The 19,595-nt window shown below is 36.2% G+C and overlaps 1 protein-coding gene across 1 annotated transcript in view; it reads right to left on the bottom strand.

Moving 5' to 3' along the window:
* Positions 1–19,595, bottom strand: part of Ndufa9 (NADH:ubiquinone oxidoreductase subunit A9) — a 31,055-nt gene that overhangs the window by 8,192 nt on the left and 3,268 nt on the right. The window contains exons 2-8 of the mRNA XM_027951248.2: positions 18,824–18,994; positions 18,382–18,479; positions 14,617–14,708; positions 13,344–13,485; positions 10,023–10,125; positions 2,953–3,020; positions 2,049–2,125 (exon numbers count right to left, since the gene is read on the bottom strand). Coding sequence (XP_027807049.1) covers positions 2,049–2,125; positions 2,953–3,020; positions 10,023–10,125; positions 13,344–13,485; positions 14,617–14,708; positions 18,382–18,479; positions 18,824–18,994 — 751 coding nt within the window. The remainder of the gene's footprint in view (positions 1–2,048; positions 2,126–2,952; positions 3,021–10,022; positions 10,126–13,343; positions 13,486–14,616; positions 14,709–18,381; positions 18,480–18,823; positions 18,995–19,595) is intronic.

Genomic DNA, 19,595 nt, shown 5'->3' with positions numbered 1-19,595 from the left:
AAAAGAGTCTGCTGGAATTAGGAAAGCACTGAATTGAATCTATGGAACAATTTGGGGAAAACTGCCACTAAACAATTTTGACTCTTCCAATCCAAGAATATGGGATGCCTTATCACATATTAAGTTTTTCTTTAATTTCCTTCAGCAGAGTTTTGTACTTTTCAGTGTACAGGTCTTGTATGTCTCTTGTTAAATTTATACCTAAATATTTTATTCTTTTTGATGTTGTTATGAATAAAATTTTCTTTCTTTACTTGTAGTAGTTCATTTACTAATAAATTTACGTTTCTATATTGATCTTGTACTTTGAGATTTTATTGTTTATTAGTTATCATTGTATATGTGCATGTATCTATAGGTATTTAATGAATGAATTATAAATGAAGCAATGATATGATATATGATTATAATATAATATAAAAACTTAGGAGCAAAATTAAAGTTTTATGCCACTCTCTTGGCCTCAAAATATCAGAGAAATAGTGTTTGCCTGGGGCCAAAAAAAAGAATGTATGCTGCATATCTACAAATTCCTAAGGAAAAAATCCTACACTGACATGTCTAGTATTCCAATATCATGCCAAACAAAAATAAAATATTGGAGCTTAGCAAAGACAGCAGAATGACTGGGCAAAGATAAAGAGAAAAAATATCCACTTATCCATAGTTATTTCCACTGAGCAGTAAGCAAGAAAAGATCACAGAACCATTTCTGTTCATTTGTTGCTAGGAATCATAGCCTAACCCCTCTTCAAGAAAGCCTGATGTCTTCTGAGTCTAGTGTTCTATGGAACCTGGGATAAATATATATTTTTTGTAAATAATTTTCCTAGAGTATATGGATAGTTGCATGGTAATATACCAAATGGGGAATTAAAAAGATACATTTTACAGCAGCTAGTTGGCATGGAAAAATAATACATGCACAGAGGAAAAAAAATTACTAATCTAAATTAATAATGATGGTAAAATCTATCAATGTATATATTCAGAATACTGGGAATATATATTATCACTTCCTAGCTTAGAGAGAAAAGTGTCATTTTCTTTAGAACTATTTCTAGGAATCAGGCTGTCATTTAATTGTTGAATAAGATTCCAACCTTTCATAGAATATCAGGTATCATTAATTTATAGACCACTTAGTTGTGTCTCAACTTGGTAGACTGATTTTTAGTTTTCAACTTTTAGTTAATTCAGCAAAGCGGTCTAGCTGTGACATGATTTAATAATTTCAGATAAGTCACATAGTTTAACTGTGCCCAGTTATTTCTAAGAGCAAATTTGAACAAAAAGAGCATAGAACAAATGATCACTCTAGCAGAACAAACGATCACTCTACTAACTGTATCTATCAAAACTAATTTGGTTTTACAACTATAGACACTCTCCAAAAAATGTCGTGTGTTTTAGAATTCATGGGCAAAACCATTTTATATATTAAAAAACAAAAAAATCACGGTAGTAGTAACAAAGCCAACTTTAAGGATCACTGACCAAAGTACAATCAGGGGACTGGTTCCAGGACCCTCAAATTGACACCAAAATCTGTGAATGCTCAAGTCCCTTACATGACATGACATAGTATTTGCATACAACCTATGCACTGATCATCTGTGTACTTTAAATCATCTCTAGGCTACTTATAATATCCAAAACAATGCAAATGCTATGTAAATGGTTGGGGAATAATGACAAGGAAAAACAGGGTACATGTTTAGTACAGACATGATTTTTTTCCCCTGAATATTTCTGACCTGAAAAATGTTGAACAGATAGATGAGGGACCTATAGATCCAAAGGGTTACTAAGGTAATAGTCTAGGGTAGTTGTCCTCAGGTTTAATGACAGAAGAATCATTTATTAAAAAAAGATTCTTAGATTCTCTCAAATTCTCAATGTAAGCCTACAAAAGATTCTGATACTGTAAAATTGTAACAAATAAATTATTAATGAGTTGTTTAGAAAGACGGTCATTATAAACCACTATGATTCCATCATTAAAACAATTATGATTCTTTCACTGAAGTCAAACTCTAGGTACTTACCCAACAAAGGCAAAGGTTTTTCCTCTGGCATCTGGGTCTTTAATTGTATTAATAATTCCTTTGGATACATCTACAACCTACAGAAATTTAATATGTTTAAGTAACCATTGAAAGAGAACGAAAAGGAAATGGAGAGATAGGAAGAAAGGAGAAAGGAAGGGATGAAATAATAAAGGAGAAGTAAAGAGATGACACCAATCACAACAAAAATCTGACAAATTAAAATAAAGGCACTATATATTTTCAGAAAGCTTCTTAAATAACCCACCTTCACAAGAGCTCAAATAATCTCCTCATTTGAGGCTCACCTAAGTAATTTCTCTACAAGCATTTATCTTCAGATGGCTCAGGTCTTTCTGATTAGTCTTTGCCCACTATCTCATCAAACTCATCTCTCACCACAACCCCCAACTGTTAGTAAGCCATAATAAACATGGGAAGTGGAATAGCAAACCTAAACCACATGAAATAATATGTTAATTTTCAATAATGTTAATGTTCTATCTTTTTACTTTCTAAAAAGTAATCTTAGGTGGTTTTAGGCCCCTGGGATGATTCTAGTCCCCGGAGAACATTTGACACTGTCTGGAGACATTTTTAGTAGTCATAACTAGAGGTAGGGTGCTGTGAGCAATTTGAGTATAGCAATTTGTGTCTGCCTAGTTAATACTTCTGTATTTCCAGTGACATGTCCGGTGGATTCAACAGAGGATTTAATCAAACCTTCTTGAATAAATGAATAAGTGAAGATAGGGAGAAGACATGCACCACTTAGGTAAACTGAGAGGCAACCAGTTGAAGCAAACAAAAAGAAAACGATGAATTTACTGGATTAGAAAATTGATCACATAAACTTGAAGTCAGCTAATGTCCACTTCTAAGCCCCTTCACCCAGTGTACTTACATATACTGGTTGTTTCTCAGTCTTCCTGCCCAAGGAAATAAGAGGTACACCACCAAACCAACGAATATCTGACAAAAGAAATGAGAACTATCCTTAGAAGACCTAAGCTACTATAATACTCACCAATCTCTAGGTTAACAATTGCTTTATGTAACAGAAATCATATAATAAATGTAGCTGAATCTAAGAAAGCTAATGATTCTAATAAGAAGCAATCATGTGTTTTTCAGATAATAAACATGGGAAGTGGAAATAGCAAACATTTAAGAACATGAAGAGCAGTCAAGTGGCTGGGCAACCACTCTCCTATAGTGCTAAATGCATGTCCACTCCCAGACTAGACTCTATATTCTAAGGAGAAACACAGGAATCAACAGATGAGTGATACAGTATAGGTAACTTAGAAAAGGAAAATGTAATATGATGAATATAGTATCACAAATCTGTGGGAAATGAAAATGTTAATGAATATATGGTACTGAGGCAATTGTTCTATTTGAAAAAACAATTTTTAAGATAATGTATACTTCTCACTATAAACTAAAATCCCAAATGAATTAAATGTAAAGGTAAAAAATAGTTTTTAAAACATTTAAAAGTAGAAATTACTTACAATAATATCAAAATACTTAGAAATAAATTTAGCCAAGGAGGCAAAAGATTTTCATGCTGAAAACTATAAAATATTAATAAGAAATAAAAGAAACAAGCAAATGGAAAGACATCTAAAGTTCAGAGAAGACTTAAAGTTGTTAAGATACAACTACGATTTGAATGTGTCCCCTCCAAAATTCAGGTATTGCCAATGTGATATTAATGAGGTAGGAGGGTTTAAGAGGGGAAGATCAAGGAGGTTCCTCTCTCATAAATAGGATTAAGGTCTTTATAAAATGGTCTTTACACAGCATTCAGCTGGCATGCCCTTCTGTCATATGTGTGGTCTCTTTTTCTATTCCTCCTTCCATCATGTGATGATACCGCATCACCAGATGCTGGACACCTCAATCTCAGACTTACCAGCTTCCAGAAATTAGAAATATAATTTCTTTTTTTTAAGAAATTACCTCAGGTATTTTGCTGTAGCAGTTCAAAACAGACAGATATCAAAACTATCCAAAGAATCTTCTGACTTAATGCAATCCCTATCAAAACTACAAGGATGGTTTTTGCAGAAATATAGAAAAATCCATCCTGAAATTCATATAGAATCTCATAGGACCCTGAATAGCCAAATTCGTCTTAAAAATGAACAAAGCTGAAGGTTTTACACTTCCTGATTTGAAACTCATTAAAAGCCACAATAATCAAGAGTGTACAATTATCAAAACAGTGGCATGAAAACAGACACATATGTCAATGGAATAGAATACAGAAAAATAAAACTTGTATACACAGTTTAATGATTTGAACAAGGGTGACAAGACCACTTAAAGAAGAAAGGACAGTCTTTTCAACAACACTGAGAAAACTGGCTATTCATATGCAAAAGAATCAAGTTGGACCACACCTTATGCCATATATTAAAGTTAACTCAAAATGGATCAAAATCCAAACCTAACTGCCAAAATCATAAAACTCTTGGTAGAAAACATAATGAAAAAGCTTCATGATACCGGACTTGGTAATGATTTCTTGGACATGATACCAAAAGCACAGACAGCAAAAGAAAAATGGATAAACTGGACTACATCAAAATTAAGATCTTCTGTTCCTCAAAGGACATAGTTAACAGAATGAAGAAGCAACCCACAGAATAAAAGAAAATCTTTGCAAATCATATCTGATAAAGAGTTTAATATCCAAAACACGTAAAGTACTATACTCAAGAAAAAAAAATAAACAATCCAATTTTAAAAATGGGCAAAGAACATGAACAGAGATTTCTCCAAATCAGACATTCAAGTGACCAACAATCACATGAAAAAAATGTTCAGCATCACTAACCAACATCCCTAATCAAGCAAATGTAAATCAAAATTACAATGAGATACTACTTCATACCCATGAGGATGGCTACTATTAAAATAAATAAATAAACAAATAAAAGTGTTGGCAACAATATGGAACAATTAGAACCCTTGTGCACTGATGGTAGGAACGTAAAATGGTGCAGCCACTATGAAAAACATTACAACGGCTTGTCAAGAAAATAAAAATAGAATAACATATGGCCCAGAATTCTACTTCTCAATATATACCCAAAAGATCTGAAAGCTGGGCCTCAAAGAAATATTTGTACAGCCATGTTAATAGCAACCTTATTCACAATAGTCAAAAAGTAGAAGCAACCCAAGTATCCACTAATGGTTAGATCATGAAACAAAATGTAGTGTGTATATATATATATATATTCAATGAAAGGAAAGCGTATCACTTAGTACACCAAGGATGAACTTTGAGGACATTAGGTGAAGTAAAATAAGTCAGTCACAAAAGGACTAATACTCTATTGGTTGTACTTATATGAGTGCTGTGATTTGGGTATGCTTTGACCCTTCCAAAATTCATATTGAGATTTAATACCCAAAATGGCATATTAAAAGGAAGTACCACTGGACACAGTGGTGCTTGCCTGTATTCCCAGCAACTCAGGAGGCTGAGACAGAAAGATCACAAGTTCAAGGCCAGTGTCAGCAATTTGGTGAGGCCCTAAGCAACTCAGTGAGACCCTGTCTCAAAATAAAAACTAAAAAAGGGATGGGGGAGGTAGCTTAGTGGTAAAGCCCCGCTGGGTTAAAGATCCAGTAACCATCTCCCATCCCCTCCACCCCAAAAAAGGTAGGAACAAATAATACTTTAAAGAATTGACTAGGGTTCTGCCCTCATAAATGAATTAATCCACTCATGTAATTAATGAGTTATCTCATAAGTGTATGTTCTAAAATATAGTTCAAAACTCCAATGTGTCAGTTTAGGAAGTGACTTCCTTAAGAAGACTCCTAAAGCACAAGAAGTAAAACATAAAATCAATCAATGGGATGATAACAAACTAAAAAGCTTCTGCACAGCAAAGGAAACAATCAAGAGCGTAAAAAGAGTGCCTACAAAATGGGAGAAAAGCTTTGCCATCCGCACCTCAGATAAAGTGTTATTTCCAGAATACAGAAAGAACACAAAAAGCTTAACACACACACACAAAAAAATAACCCTATCAATAAATGGCAAAGGAACTACACAGTCACTTCTCAAAAGTAACACAGTCAATAAATGTATGAAAAAATGTTCAACATCTCTAGCAATAAGAGAAATGCAAATTAAAACTACACTGAGATTTCACCTCACTCTACCCAGAATGGCAATTATCAAGAATACAAGTAACAATAAATGTTGGCAAGGATGTGAGGAACAGGATACTCATATATTGTTGGTGGGACTGCAAATTACCATCACTCTGGAAAGCAGTATGGAGATTTCTCAAAACACTAGGAATAAAACCACCATTTGACCCAGTTATCCCACCCCTTGGTATATATCCAAAGGAATTAAAATCAGCATACTACAGTAATGCAGCTACAACAATGTTTATAGCAGCAAAATTCACAATAATCAAGCTATGGAACCAACCTAGATGCCCATTAACAAAAGAATGGATAAGGAAAATAACTTTTGTGAATGGATGGATCTGGAGACTCTCACGCTAAGTGAAATTAGCCAATCCCAAAAAACCAAAGGTCGAATGTTCTCTGACATGTGGATACTAACTCACAATGCAGCACAGTCGAGGGGGATAGAAGAAGTTCAGTGGAGTAGACAAAGGGGAATGAAGGGAAGCAGGGTGCATAGGAATAGGAAATACAGTGGAACGAATCTGACATAACTTTCCTATGTACATATATGAATACACCACATATATGTACACATTGTGTATATCCACAAGACCACAAGACTGGGATCCTAATTAGAATAAGATTTATTCCATGCTTATAAAAATATATCAAAATAGATTCTATTGTCATGTATAACTAAAATGAACAAATAAAAATTTTAAAAAGATAAAGAGTGGATCTTCTGTAGGAGATGGTTTGGCTAGGTCTCTCAGTGGCCGTTCTGGTTTCTTATTATGTAGTGCTCTGCACAGCCTGGGGACCCTGCCAGCAAGAAACATCACCAAGACCCCTTGCCCTTGGACCAAAACCATGAGTCAAAATAAACCTCTTTCTTTATCACTTACCCAGTCTGTGGTAGAGTGCTATTAGCAACAGAAAATAGACTAGAGTAGTACTCCTGAACCATACTCAGAAATGGTTAAGAAGATGTCTTAGTCTTAAGCCCTAGAAGTCTTAACTCCAGCATGAACTCCAATGTCCAAAGTCTCATCCAAATATCATCTAACTCAGATGTGGGCAAGACTCAAAAGTATGAGTCATCCTGAGGCAAAATACCTGCCCAGCTGTGAAACCATATATATCATGTGCTTCCAAAACAAAATTATTTGCTACCTTAGGAAAGATATTCCTACTCCAAACAGGAGAAATAGCACAGAATAAAAGGTGACCAGACCCAAGCAAATCCAAAACTTAACAAGGTAAATTGTATTAGATCTGAAATCTCAAGAATAATCCTTTTTGCCTCAGTGTCCTGCCTTCCAGCCTCACTGTGATGGTGGTCTCATCCTTACGACCTACTGGGTCAGCAACCTACCCTGCTAGATCCAAAGGCTCCAGAGGGGCCTGCCCTCAAAAGTTCTAGGCATCCTCACCTCCAAGATTCTAGGTGGCCCTACCCCCCAAGGCCTCTGGCAGAAGTCATCTGACTCCTTGAAATTATGGCAATGGGGGCTGGGGATGTGGCTCAAGCGGTAGCGCGCTCGCCTGACATGCGTGCGGCCCGGTTTCAATCCTTAGCACCACATACAAAAAAAAAACAAAGATGTGTCTGCCGAAAACTAAAAAATATTAAAAGTTCTCTCTCTCTCTCTAAAAAAAAAAAAAAAAAAAAAAAAGAAAGAAAGAAAAAAATTATGGCAATGGCCCCACCCTTAGAAACTGAGAGCAGCCCTGAACATTTCTAGAATATCTTTAGGGGCCATTCTTCCCTTTTTTTTTTTTTTTGAAGAATAGCTCTAGGATCCAGTCCTACAGGTTCTAAGAAGTTTGGCAGCCTTTCCTGGTTCTATCCCCAATTTCTTTGTCTCCTCCAGTTCAAACTGGCAGTGGCTTAGTTGATATAATCCCATCTCTGTTCCTGGCTTCTGCTAAGGTGTCACACCCATGACTTCTTTAGCAAATGGCTGTACAACCACATCCTTTGTGTTCCTTTCAAAACAATCTTTCTTATTTTCTGCAATAAAATCAGCTGAGAGTTTTTCAAATCTTCAGGTTCTAGTTCCTTTATGCTTACAATTACTTCCTCAAATCATGTCTTTCCTTTTACATTTTACTATAAGTAATTAGGAAGAACCAAGGCACAATTTTGACATTTAGCTTAGAGATCTTCTCACCTACATAACCAAATTCATCACTTCCAAGTTCTCCCACCAAACATTCGAACACAGATCAAATTTACTTCATAACATGGATGATATTGCCTCTATTTTCCAAAAAACATGTTCTCCATTTCTACCTGAGAGCTAATGAAAATTTCCCTTACCACCCACATTTCTAGTATGTACCTCAAAACTCTTCTAGTCCATACCTATTATTCTGTTTGAAAGGCATGTTATGTTTTTAGGTATTTATTATATCAGTGCTTTGCTTCTCAGTGCCAAAATCTGTCTTTGCCTGGTCAGGCTGTCATAATAAAATACCAGAGACTGGCTCGTTTAAACAACAGAAGTTTATTTTTTCACAGGTCTGAAGCCGGAAAGTCTAAAACCAAGATGTCAGGACAATTTGATTCCTGGTGAGGGCCCTCTTCCTGACTTGTGGGGCTAATTTCTCACTGTGTCCTCATATGGCCTTTCTTCAGTGTGTGCATGTAAGGAGAGATTGCTCTCTTTTCCTCTTATAAAACCACCAATCCTATCAAATTAGGACCCTTGTAACCTCATTTAACCTTAATGATCCCCCAAAGCCCTAACTCCAAATAAAGTCACATCAGGAGTTGAGGCTTCAACCAACATATGAAATTTAGGGGGGACATAATTTAAATTTATAGTGCGTAGTAAATTTTATACTATGTATATTGTACCACAATCCTAAAAACAAACTGGAAATGAATACAGAATGTCAGAAGACATAAACAATCAGGAGAAAACACATGACAAAAACATAAAAACTTGACAAAGGAACAGATACATCCATAAAGAGAATACTATCCAGCTAAACAAAGAAATAAGGTATCGAGCCATGGACAGACACATACACATACTTAAAACAAACAAACAAACATGGAGAGGCCTTAAATCCACACTGCTAAGTAAAAGAAGCCAATTTGAAAAAGCTACATGTTGTATGATTCCAACTATATAAATTTTTAAAACTGGCAAAATTACGAAGACAGTAAAAAGATCACTGGTTGCCAGGTGTCTGGGGGTGGGAATTGGGGGTTGGGATACATATATAGAACCCAAGGGATATTAAGGCAGTGAAATTATTCTGTGTGATACTCTAGTATCCTGCCAAGGTCACAGAGCTAGTAAGGCCAAGATTTAAACTCAAGCCTCTGACTCCAAAGTCCATGCTCTTTCTACTCATCTACATTGCTCCTTGGGCCATACTTGCCTACTGCCTCAACAACTGATGGAAAATAAATTGGTACCACTATAATTCCATTGGCACCCCCAATTTTAACTGAGCCTTCAACATTTCCCAGAAATAGGAAGGACCTTATTAACAATAAAAATTTAACTTTAGGAGATAAAAAGACAACTGGGGAGGCTGGGGGTTATGGCTCAGAGGTAAAGCACTCGCCTAGCACGTTCAAGGACCTGGGTTCAGTCCTCAGCACCACATAAAAATAAATATGTGTCCAACTACAACTAAAAAACAAATATTAAAAAGAAAAAAAAAGACAACTGGGGAAGAAAAATACAACCTAGTCTGTCAAGCCAGAGAACACTGTTACTTATGCTCTTCTTGAACTTGGTTAACCTATATCCCTCTCTTCTACTATTAAGAAAGAATACATACTTGCAAAATGGTTGAGAAATCTATCTTCTCTTCCAAAGATGTCTGAAGGTTTTATGATTGTAGCTTCTGGAAATGCATTTCTCACTTCATTCTCTCCAACAGCCTAAACAAACAGCCAGAAACAAAATTGTTCTAAATTCTGAGACGGGTGAACAAAGCTTCTATTCTTTTCATTATCAGGACACTACTTGTATTTCAAAGGTCATATTTCCCTTGAGGTGAAGGAATAACATTATTCACAAAACTCAATCACACAGAATGGTAAACACACACACACACACACTCTGCCTCTTCTAACATTCTTTTGGGTTTTTTTCACATTTTCATACTGTAGGAACTGGCATTGAAAAAAGAAAGGAGAAAAGCCAGAGTAGAATTTTTCAGACTCCATTTTTCCTCTTACTTCAAAATTCTGTGGTTTGTGTCAACAACCTAGCAGTCTGACAGAGAAAGAAGAGCATGGTGGCAGTGGGCCAAAGTAAAGGAAGTGGTAGCAGTGCATACCTATATCCACAGAAGGTCCTTAACCTTCCTAATCTCAACTACTTGTTACCCACTACTAACCTCCTACTCAAGCTCTTTTGTTCCATGAATGCACTGGCCCCTAGATCTTCCTTTTCAACCTATAGCACCAATGTGGATGACATCAACGCCCATGTGGAATTGAACCTCTCAGATTCTTGAGTTTCTCCAGTCTTACAATCTCTTCACTCCACTTCTATCACTCTCAACTTAGTTACATCACAGGCTTAATCAATGTTGGAAAGTGACCTTCTTCTGAAACATTAAATGAAGATATGCTATGCTTAGATGAGAATCTCCTACACATCCAGCCTGTTTATTCTTGGTTCATCTACTGCTGGAACACCTGTTCCTCAACCTTCTCAGAGACTCTAGTCCACTAATTCTGTTTCCCCTATATCAACCCTGCCTACCTTTCCTGGCCACCCATCACATATTAGATTCCAAGGCTCATCTTTTCAATCACTCTCTTATCATTTTTGTAAAAACTTTGTCCCTGTGTCCTTTACTCCATCCACCAGGCAAAATCCTTATGGAGGAATGCCATTAGCATCCTTTGAGTCATGTACTCCTGCTGCCTTTAGCAGCTAAAAGTAAAATAAATAAAAATCATAAATTAGAACCATTATAAATCTATGCCATCAACTTAAGTGGGCCCTCACATTTCCCAACAATAGTGTTTTCTTCTAATTAACTGACTTTTCCCTTTGAGCATTTCAAGCTTTTTCTATTCAAATCTCAGACTCCCCTTTCTTTCCTCTTCTTTCCAAATAACTTCATCTTCTAAATTGAAGAGAAAACATAAGAGCAAAAGAAAACACCTCAAGGTCTCACCACAAACAACCATTTTCTCCTCTGGCAACTCACCCTGCACTGAAACAATTTTTCCTAAAATGACTTCTATGTCCACAATTCAAGACATTACAGTTCTCATCAATGGCACTCATAAGTAACCCTTCTTCCTCCACTGAATTCTCTTGGCTTTCATAACATTGTACTCTCCTGTTTCCCTTCTACCTTACCTTGTCCTCATCTCTTCAGTCTTTTTGTTAGTTTTGATTTGATTTTTGCAGGTACCTATTCCTCTCTCAGATCACTAATCACTAGTTTTCCTCTAGTCTCTGTTCAAAATTCTCTTCTGAACCTACATTTATTCACTAGGCCATCTTATGCCCTCTCACTACCCTAATTAATGACAAATGCTGGTGACTCCCAATTTCTATCTACAAAACAAACCTTTCTTCTGAACTTTTCATAAAGTCCTTTTACCAATGTTACCTGAATGACTGAGACATATGTAGAACACAACTGAAACCCAAGTCCAAAACCGAATCACCTTCCATTCTCTCAAGTAAACAGTGCCTCTCAATCTTTGCTGCACATTCCACAATCCCTGTAGATTCTGTTTTTATTTGTGACTGTAGTGCAACCTGGACATTGAGAATTTTAAGAGCTCTCTCAGTGGATTCTAATGTGCAACCAGGGTGAAGAAGCACTGCCGGAAATCCTAGTAACTCTCAAGTATTTCTTATTCAACAGTGCCACCATCATCCCAGTGGCTAATCCAGAGGGCTACAAGGTTTTGACTCTTCTCTTTCTTACCACCAACACTCCCATCCCCTCTCAAACAACTGTGATATGCGAATCATTTCAGGAACAGTAGGGCAGAGGTAAGCACAAGTGCCTTCATGCTCATTTCTTCTTTCTTCAGCAGAGCATACAAGTGTAAGGCCTGGATGTGCTGTGAGCCAGTTTTGTGACTGTGAAAGACAAAGCTCACACAAGGAAAGTCAAAGAGAAGCAGAGAAGCAAAGCTGGAGGCCAAAAAATCCTTGGCAACAATCTGTAGTGAGGGTTCTCTATTGCTGGATTTTTCAGATACATGAGCCTATAAATTGTCTTTGTGGTTAACCCAGTTTACACTAGATTTTCTAATGCTAGTAATTAAATGCTCCTAACTAATATGTGCACTTTCTCCCCATTATACATTCCTGAAGTACATTTTGCTACTTTGCAAAATAAGGACCCTGCCTCTTATTCAATACTGTATGCAGAGTGCCTAACAACATGTGGCACGCAGTCAGTGATTAGTAAACAATTTATTCAATAAGTAAATGCCATGGGTCAAAAATTTAGAGCCAGTGTCAAGGCTTGTTTCCCTCAACAGTATGACTCAAGACAGAATCATTATGGTAAAAACCAAATGCTAAGAGCAATCGGACAGCAACATCCCTTATAAGTCCCTGATAATGAAGACATTTCAGGTTATAGTCTGACTTCAAACCAGAGTAATCAAGCTCAGTATCATCTGGACTACATGTAGTTTCTGGGAATAAAAGAAGACTAAGCCCTATGTGAAGAGCCCTTTTCCCTGGCAAGTGTTTGTCCTTGTCATTCTCAACCTTCATATCACCCATGAAAGAATGGCACAAACCCATGACTATGCAAGATATTTGAGGGAAACAGATGATTCTTTCCCACAGTAGGTAACACAGGTATGCCTCCTTTAGCAAAAATCATACTCTACCTTTTCTGATCTTTTCTGTGTAATCAAAGAAACTTTAAAGCATCAAAGAGCAGGTAATAATACACTCTTTGAAACCCCTTAGCATTCAAACAGAAGGCACTCAATCAAAATATCAATACACAACACACATGCACATCTAATTCTGGATACAGAGAACTAGAAACCCTTTTAATTCTCAAAACATTGATGAGAAATCATTCTCATTTACATCATGTTTCAAAGGAACTAAGAAACTCTAGCTCTGTGAAGCCCCAAATCAACTTGTTACTTACCTTATTTCTCAGATATCTAGAAGAGCTTCTAATATTTGCATTCAGATGGGAAACATGGATGAATTTTTCAACTCCAGCTTCCTTAGAAATTTGAGCTATTGTTTGGGGAATCTTCACAAAGACATCCTCAAAATCAAAGTTTCTAGAAGAAAACAAAAGGGATTAGTTCAGAACTCAGACAGGATTTCAAAGCTTTTTGTGATAAGCTGGTTTTCACAGAAGTTAAACTTTAAAACAGTAATGATTTAACTATAAGCCAAGATTAATGCTTTTATAGAGCTTATAGGCCTGACTGCTGTCATTACTATACAGTTGAGACTTATTCTGAGTTGCAAATCCAAAAAAATATTCTGTGTTCTCAAAGAATCACAAGGTTGTGGCCCTATAAGAAAACCTGACTATTCTGGTCAGTGGGTGGAGGAAAGTGTAGGGGCTTGAAAGGAACTTTGTTTTTATTTCTGGGACTTTGTTTCTCTCAAGGGAAAAAAAAGAAACTAAAAACTCAGTCACTGGGGCTGGGATTGTGGTTCAATGGTAGAGTGCTCGCCTAGCACCCATGAAGCACTAGGTTCGATCCTCAGCACCACATAAATGGAAAATAAAGATATTGTGTCCACCTAAAACTAAAAAATAAATATTTTTTAAAAAAAACCTCAGTCACCAATTCAATGTACAACATTAACTAAATGCTTGCTTGGTACAAATCACTATGTTGGTTGTTATGAGAGTCATAAAGTTGAGTATGACCCTGGAAATAATCAAAGAACTTAAAATATTTGATGAAACAGACATATACAAAGAAATCCAAGTCCAACTTTAGTAAACACTTAAAGAAAAGGATGTGAATAAAGTATTATTATAGAACTATAAGATTAAAACACTACTTTTTGATAACTTATACAAAAGCCAAACAGAACTATTCATGGCAGTACTTATGCCATCTTCAATTAAAAATACAGAGAAGCAGTCTAGAACGTTGTTCACACAAGCACAGACCCAACATCATTCACTGTCTAGTTGATATCATCAATCACACTGACACACCACACATTGGATTTTAAGGGCATCATATCACACTGCTGACTTACACCAGACATACTCCCAAGTGAATCTAATGAGTGTCACTAGACATATACATGTGGATCATTTAATCAATTCTTATTGATGGGCTAAGTGAAAATGTTACTACCATGCCTGGCATATAGAAGGTGTCCAATAAAAGTCTACTGAATCCTTAGACTTACACAAGAAAGAAATAAGAGACTGAGATTACCTGGTTTCCCAGTCTCGTCCAACAAGATTAATGACCACATTGCTGTGCTCCACCGCTCTTCGGATAGAATCTTTGTCTCTCCCATTCCATTCCTATAGCAGTAAGAGCCAATCAGATGAAAACATAAGGGGCCCACCCTGGCACCTAATGCTTCCATAGCCTCCTAGGCAAGTTTTAAAATGGACCATATACTCTAGTCTCAATATGGTGGCATTTAAACAGGTTCCATTGATTACAATGGAAATGAGACGGAGGTCTCAGGCTCAATGCTGATTCTCTTGACTCTTCTGGGACAAACAGGTTAAAAAAATATTTTACTCAGGCAATCAAATAACAGAACCTAAGAGGCAGTTCATATTTTAGATATTAATTTTTGTCCACCCAACTACCCAAGTTTATAAAGGAATTCAGTAATCAAATTTCCCTTCCTGAAACAGCCAAAGAACAAAGGGTCATTTGGGAGATAAAGACACATCCCCTGTTTATCCACCACTTACAGACTGAAGATAAAAGAAGGGCTTTTAAAGTCTAGCTAAATGGGGTGGGGGACATTCATGACTATTTCTTTATTTCTTTGTAATTTCTTCCCTTTTTATAATTTCAGATCTAATAATTTCTACCTTAAAGACACGAAAACTAAAGAAATGAACTGACTAAAACCTCAGGTTTTGGCATAAAACTACACTTTTGAACAGTTTATTAGTCATTTAGGACTTAAGTCGATGATGAATTTGTCCAAAATAATGTCTGAGAATTAAATAACCCAAAAAAAAAATTTCCTATATTAAAATGAAAATTGAACTCTGTAAGCACTTCAATGAAAGATATGTAATAATTCTAGGCCCAAATACTAAGAGAGAGAGAGAGAGAGAGAGAGAGAGAGAGAGAGAGAGAGAGTGTGTGTGTGTATGTCAGTGCAATGACACAGGGAGAGGGAAAAACAGGGGGTGGGGAGCAGTGGGAGAGAAAGAGAATGGACTTAAATGTACTAGAAAAAAAAGGAAAATCAAAATCAAGAACAAAAATATGAAGCCCCAGCAAAAACCAGTTGGAACTGATGATGGAGTGTGGGGCAAACAGTATAAAATGGTAGTGTTGGAGTCAAACAGAGGCATGCAGACCCAGTTTGCCATTTACTAACTTTGAATAAGTTATTTCTCCAAACCCCAGGTAAAATTAGAAAATATTAAAATTTGGTGCAATGGCCCATACCTTTAATTCCAGTTATTAGGGAGGCTGAGGCAGGGGGAAATGCAAGTTCAAGGTCAGCCTAGGCAACATAGTAAGACCCATTTCAAAATAAAAAATAAAATGAGCTGGGGGTATAGCTCAGTAATAGAGTACCTCTGGGCTCAATCCCCAGCAAAAGAAAGAGAGAGAGAGGCAGGGAGGGAAAAAATACAGTCTACCTCGTGAGGGTGCTCTCTGAAGACTACATATACATCAAATATTCTGCACAATGAATGATATACTTAACAAAAAACTAGCTCTGTACATAAAGATAAAAAAAGGTGTTATCAGAAAAGATGCCAAGGATTAGAAAAGTATGCCAGATGACTCAGAGTAGAAGAGCTTGAGGCATAACTGTGTGAACTAACAGCATAGAAGAAATCAAAAGGAAACCAAATTCTCAAGGATAAGGCCCAAGAGGCATAAGGAGGCTGGTAAACCAAGTAGCCATTTATATAACACTTTCAAATGGATTAAAGTGAGGAAATCATACCCCCTACTCAAAATGGCCTGTCTCAAAAATAAGCACATTAAAAAAACACTCAACACACTGGATTCTCAGTTGCCTTAAGTCTTACTCATTAAGACATGCTTAAAGCACAGCTCAATACTAGTTACTGAGTAAATTACTTCCTGTAGGAAGAATAAAGTAAATGTCATATGGCTCAATTCTAGTGATTCCATGTTTGCAAGCTAGTCAAAGGTCTCACCGATCTGTGGTGAAATACTTTAATTCAGAGGCACTAACAAAGTGATCAATAAAATTAAGTTACAAAGAACTAGAGAAAGTTGGGTGCAGTGGCACACACCTGTATTTTCAATGAGATAGGCAAATCACAAGTTGGAGATCAGCCTCCACAATTTAAGGAGACCTTATATGAAAATAAAAAATAAAAAGGTCTAGGGATGTAGCTCAGTAGTAGAATCCCTAGTGTAAGGGAGAAGAAAAAAGACAAATTGGTGAAAAGCTAAGCTTCTGCACTTATAATGTTAAGAAGATATTTGATAATAAACTATTGGAAAAGAAAAATATTTGAGAAACAAGAAATGTCCAACATAACTATTATACTTAGCTTGAGTATTTAAGAAGAAACAAATGAAAATGTCATTACAAACAAGTTAAAAAAAAAAGTCAAAATTTAAGGGGATTTCAAATCATCTGTATGAATATCATGTCAGAGATGTTAAGATATTTACCAGTAATTTTTAAAGGCAAAGAGTATAAATGGAAGAGCTCAGTTTTCATAGAGTATGACAAAAGTAGAAAGTTGGCTAAAAGCATATTTAAGCCAAACATCAAGGCCCAGAATGAGCAGCAATCAATAAGACAGCTACAGGCATTCTGGGCAGTATAATTCTTTATGGAAAAGAACTATTCTGAGCACTGTAGGATACTGAGCATCCTTAGTCTCTATCTGATAAGCCAGTACGGCTCTATAATTACTGTACAACTTAGGCATTTTTAATCACTCCCTTCAAGGTTCTTCCCATCCTCCTTGCCTTGCCCCATTGGCAACTCTGGCCTAAAGGAAGACCCTATAGATTAAAGAACAACAACAGGGCCGAGCGTGGTGGTGAACACAGTAATCCCATCGGCTTGGGAGGCTGAGACAGGAGGATCACGAGTTCAAAGCCAGCCTCAGCAACAGCAGAGGCACTAAGCAACTCAGTGAGACCCTGTCTCTAAATAAATACAAAAAAGGGTTGGAGATGTGGCTCAGTGGTTAAGTGTCTCTGAGTTCAATCCCTAGTACTCCCCACCCCAAAAAAAGAATGTCAACAGGGAATGTTTGGGAAGGTGTTCTAAGTTAAATCCATGCTAAGTGAACTAAGTTATAAAATATCCCATTGGAGATAGTTTTCTTATTATAAAAGTACCATTCCATAGAAATATAAATGAAGTATATATGTAATTCTGAATTTACTACTTTCTGAATTTTCTACTTTCTAAATTTTCTAATAGCCACATTTAAAAGAGTAAAATAAAAGAAACTCATTTTAGTATATACTTTATTTAACCTGATATATCGGTTCACTATTTCAATGTGTAATAACTACAAAAATCACTGATACATTGAATATTATTTTTTCCATACTAAGTTGTTGAAATTTGCATTTTATACTTACAGCACATCTTACATTTCAAGTGCTTGAGAGCCACCATGTGGCTGGTGGCTATCACATTGGACAGAACAGGCCTGGAGTAGGAATTAGCAAACTATAATCCATAGGCCAAATCTGGCCTGCAGCCTGATGTTATAAACAAAGTTTTAATGGAAAACAGCCACCTACTGATGGCCGGCCTAAAAAGTCTGAAATATTTATTATCTAGCCCTCACATAAAACCCCTGCCATCTACTGCTGTAACACTTGCATAACAAAACAAGAGATACAGGAACCTAACTGAAGGAACTTACAAATAAAGGATACTCCTGGTCCATTCTGGGATAAAATTATCCTTCCTCTTTCTCTTAAAAATGACCTTTCTTTTAATTTACATTCATCAACTCCAATTATTAGTCATATAGGTCTTACCAGAAAGATAATCTGACCCAGATCACCCATGGGCCGAAGATGCATAACGTCATAAGGATCACACCGATAGGGTATGATCACCTGTGACCCCATCCGTCCTAAAAAATGAATTGAAACAAGGATCAACATCGATATAATATACACGTTATACAATGATTTGTATATATAAATATATAAATTCTAGTATGATATGTGAATTGATAAAAAGCATATTTTGTCATGCTAACGATGTTATAACTTTTCAGTTCATTATTCCCATCTTAATGTCTTAAGTAGGAAGCATGACTATACTCTTAATGTACAGTAAATAAAAATTACATATATCCCAACATAGAAGGAACTTGGATACTGTTAAACGAAAAGAAACATAACTGATGGCCTCTCATTGGGCAATCCTAACCAATGGCAAGGGAGCAGTCTGAACTCAAGGAACTTTACTTACCAAGATGGTTGACAACATATCGGCCCAGGAAGCCTGTTGCTCCAAACACAGTAGCCACGACCCCACTGACAGAAGAACGCCCACCTTTTCCATGAGGAATGAGAGCATGATGAAGCTGGCGACAGGGTAGACCATAAACCACAGATGTGGCTACTGCAGAAATAGCAGAACCTTTGTGGGAAAAAAAAACATGATATATAAAACACCATATGATAATATAAAATTATCTGTGAATACACAAAGCTTCTTTCCCTGGAAACATTATTTTGTAATCAACACCTCAGTAATTTAGTAATAAATTAGCAATAGTAATAATAAACAGCAAATTATTGCAATACAAAATCCCTAGGACATGAGGAAATACAGAAAAATCAAGAAGTAAGCTCCTTGCCCCACAGGATATAATATACCCAGGAAGATAAATCACATTAAGTCATACTGCCATGAGGAAGAACTCCTGAATAAAATGTATTAAGAAAGGTCTTAAAGTGGAATAGCAGAAAAAATAGAACTCCAAGAGAAACACATCACATACAACAATGTAGAGGTCAGAAAGAATAATACTAGCACAAGTTAACATTAAAAGACCTATCTGGAACACATTCTAAAATGATGACTAGTGAAAAATAAAGTTGATGATATGGACTGAAGGCAGAGAATTGTTAGTACAGAGCATTAGGGGAAAAAAAGATGCAATTCAGACTTAATATAAAACCACTGGAAAACATCAAAATGATGACTTAGTGAGCAAAGTACTTGCAAAAACATTTTC

This window comes from Marmota flaviventris, chromosome 3 (assembly GCF_047511675.1).
Source record: "Marmota flaviventris isolate mMarFla1 chromosome 3, mMarFla1.hap1, whole genome shotgun sequence".
NCBI lineage: Eukaryota > Metazoa > Chordata > Mammalia > Rodentia > Sciuridae > Marmota > Marmota flaviventris.
Note: the sequence above shows the minus strand (reverse complement) of the source record. Positions and strands in the feature narration are given on the sequence as shown.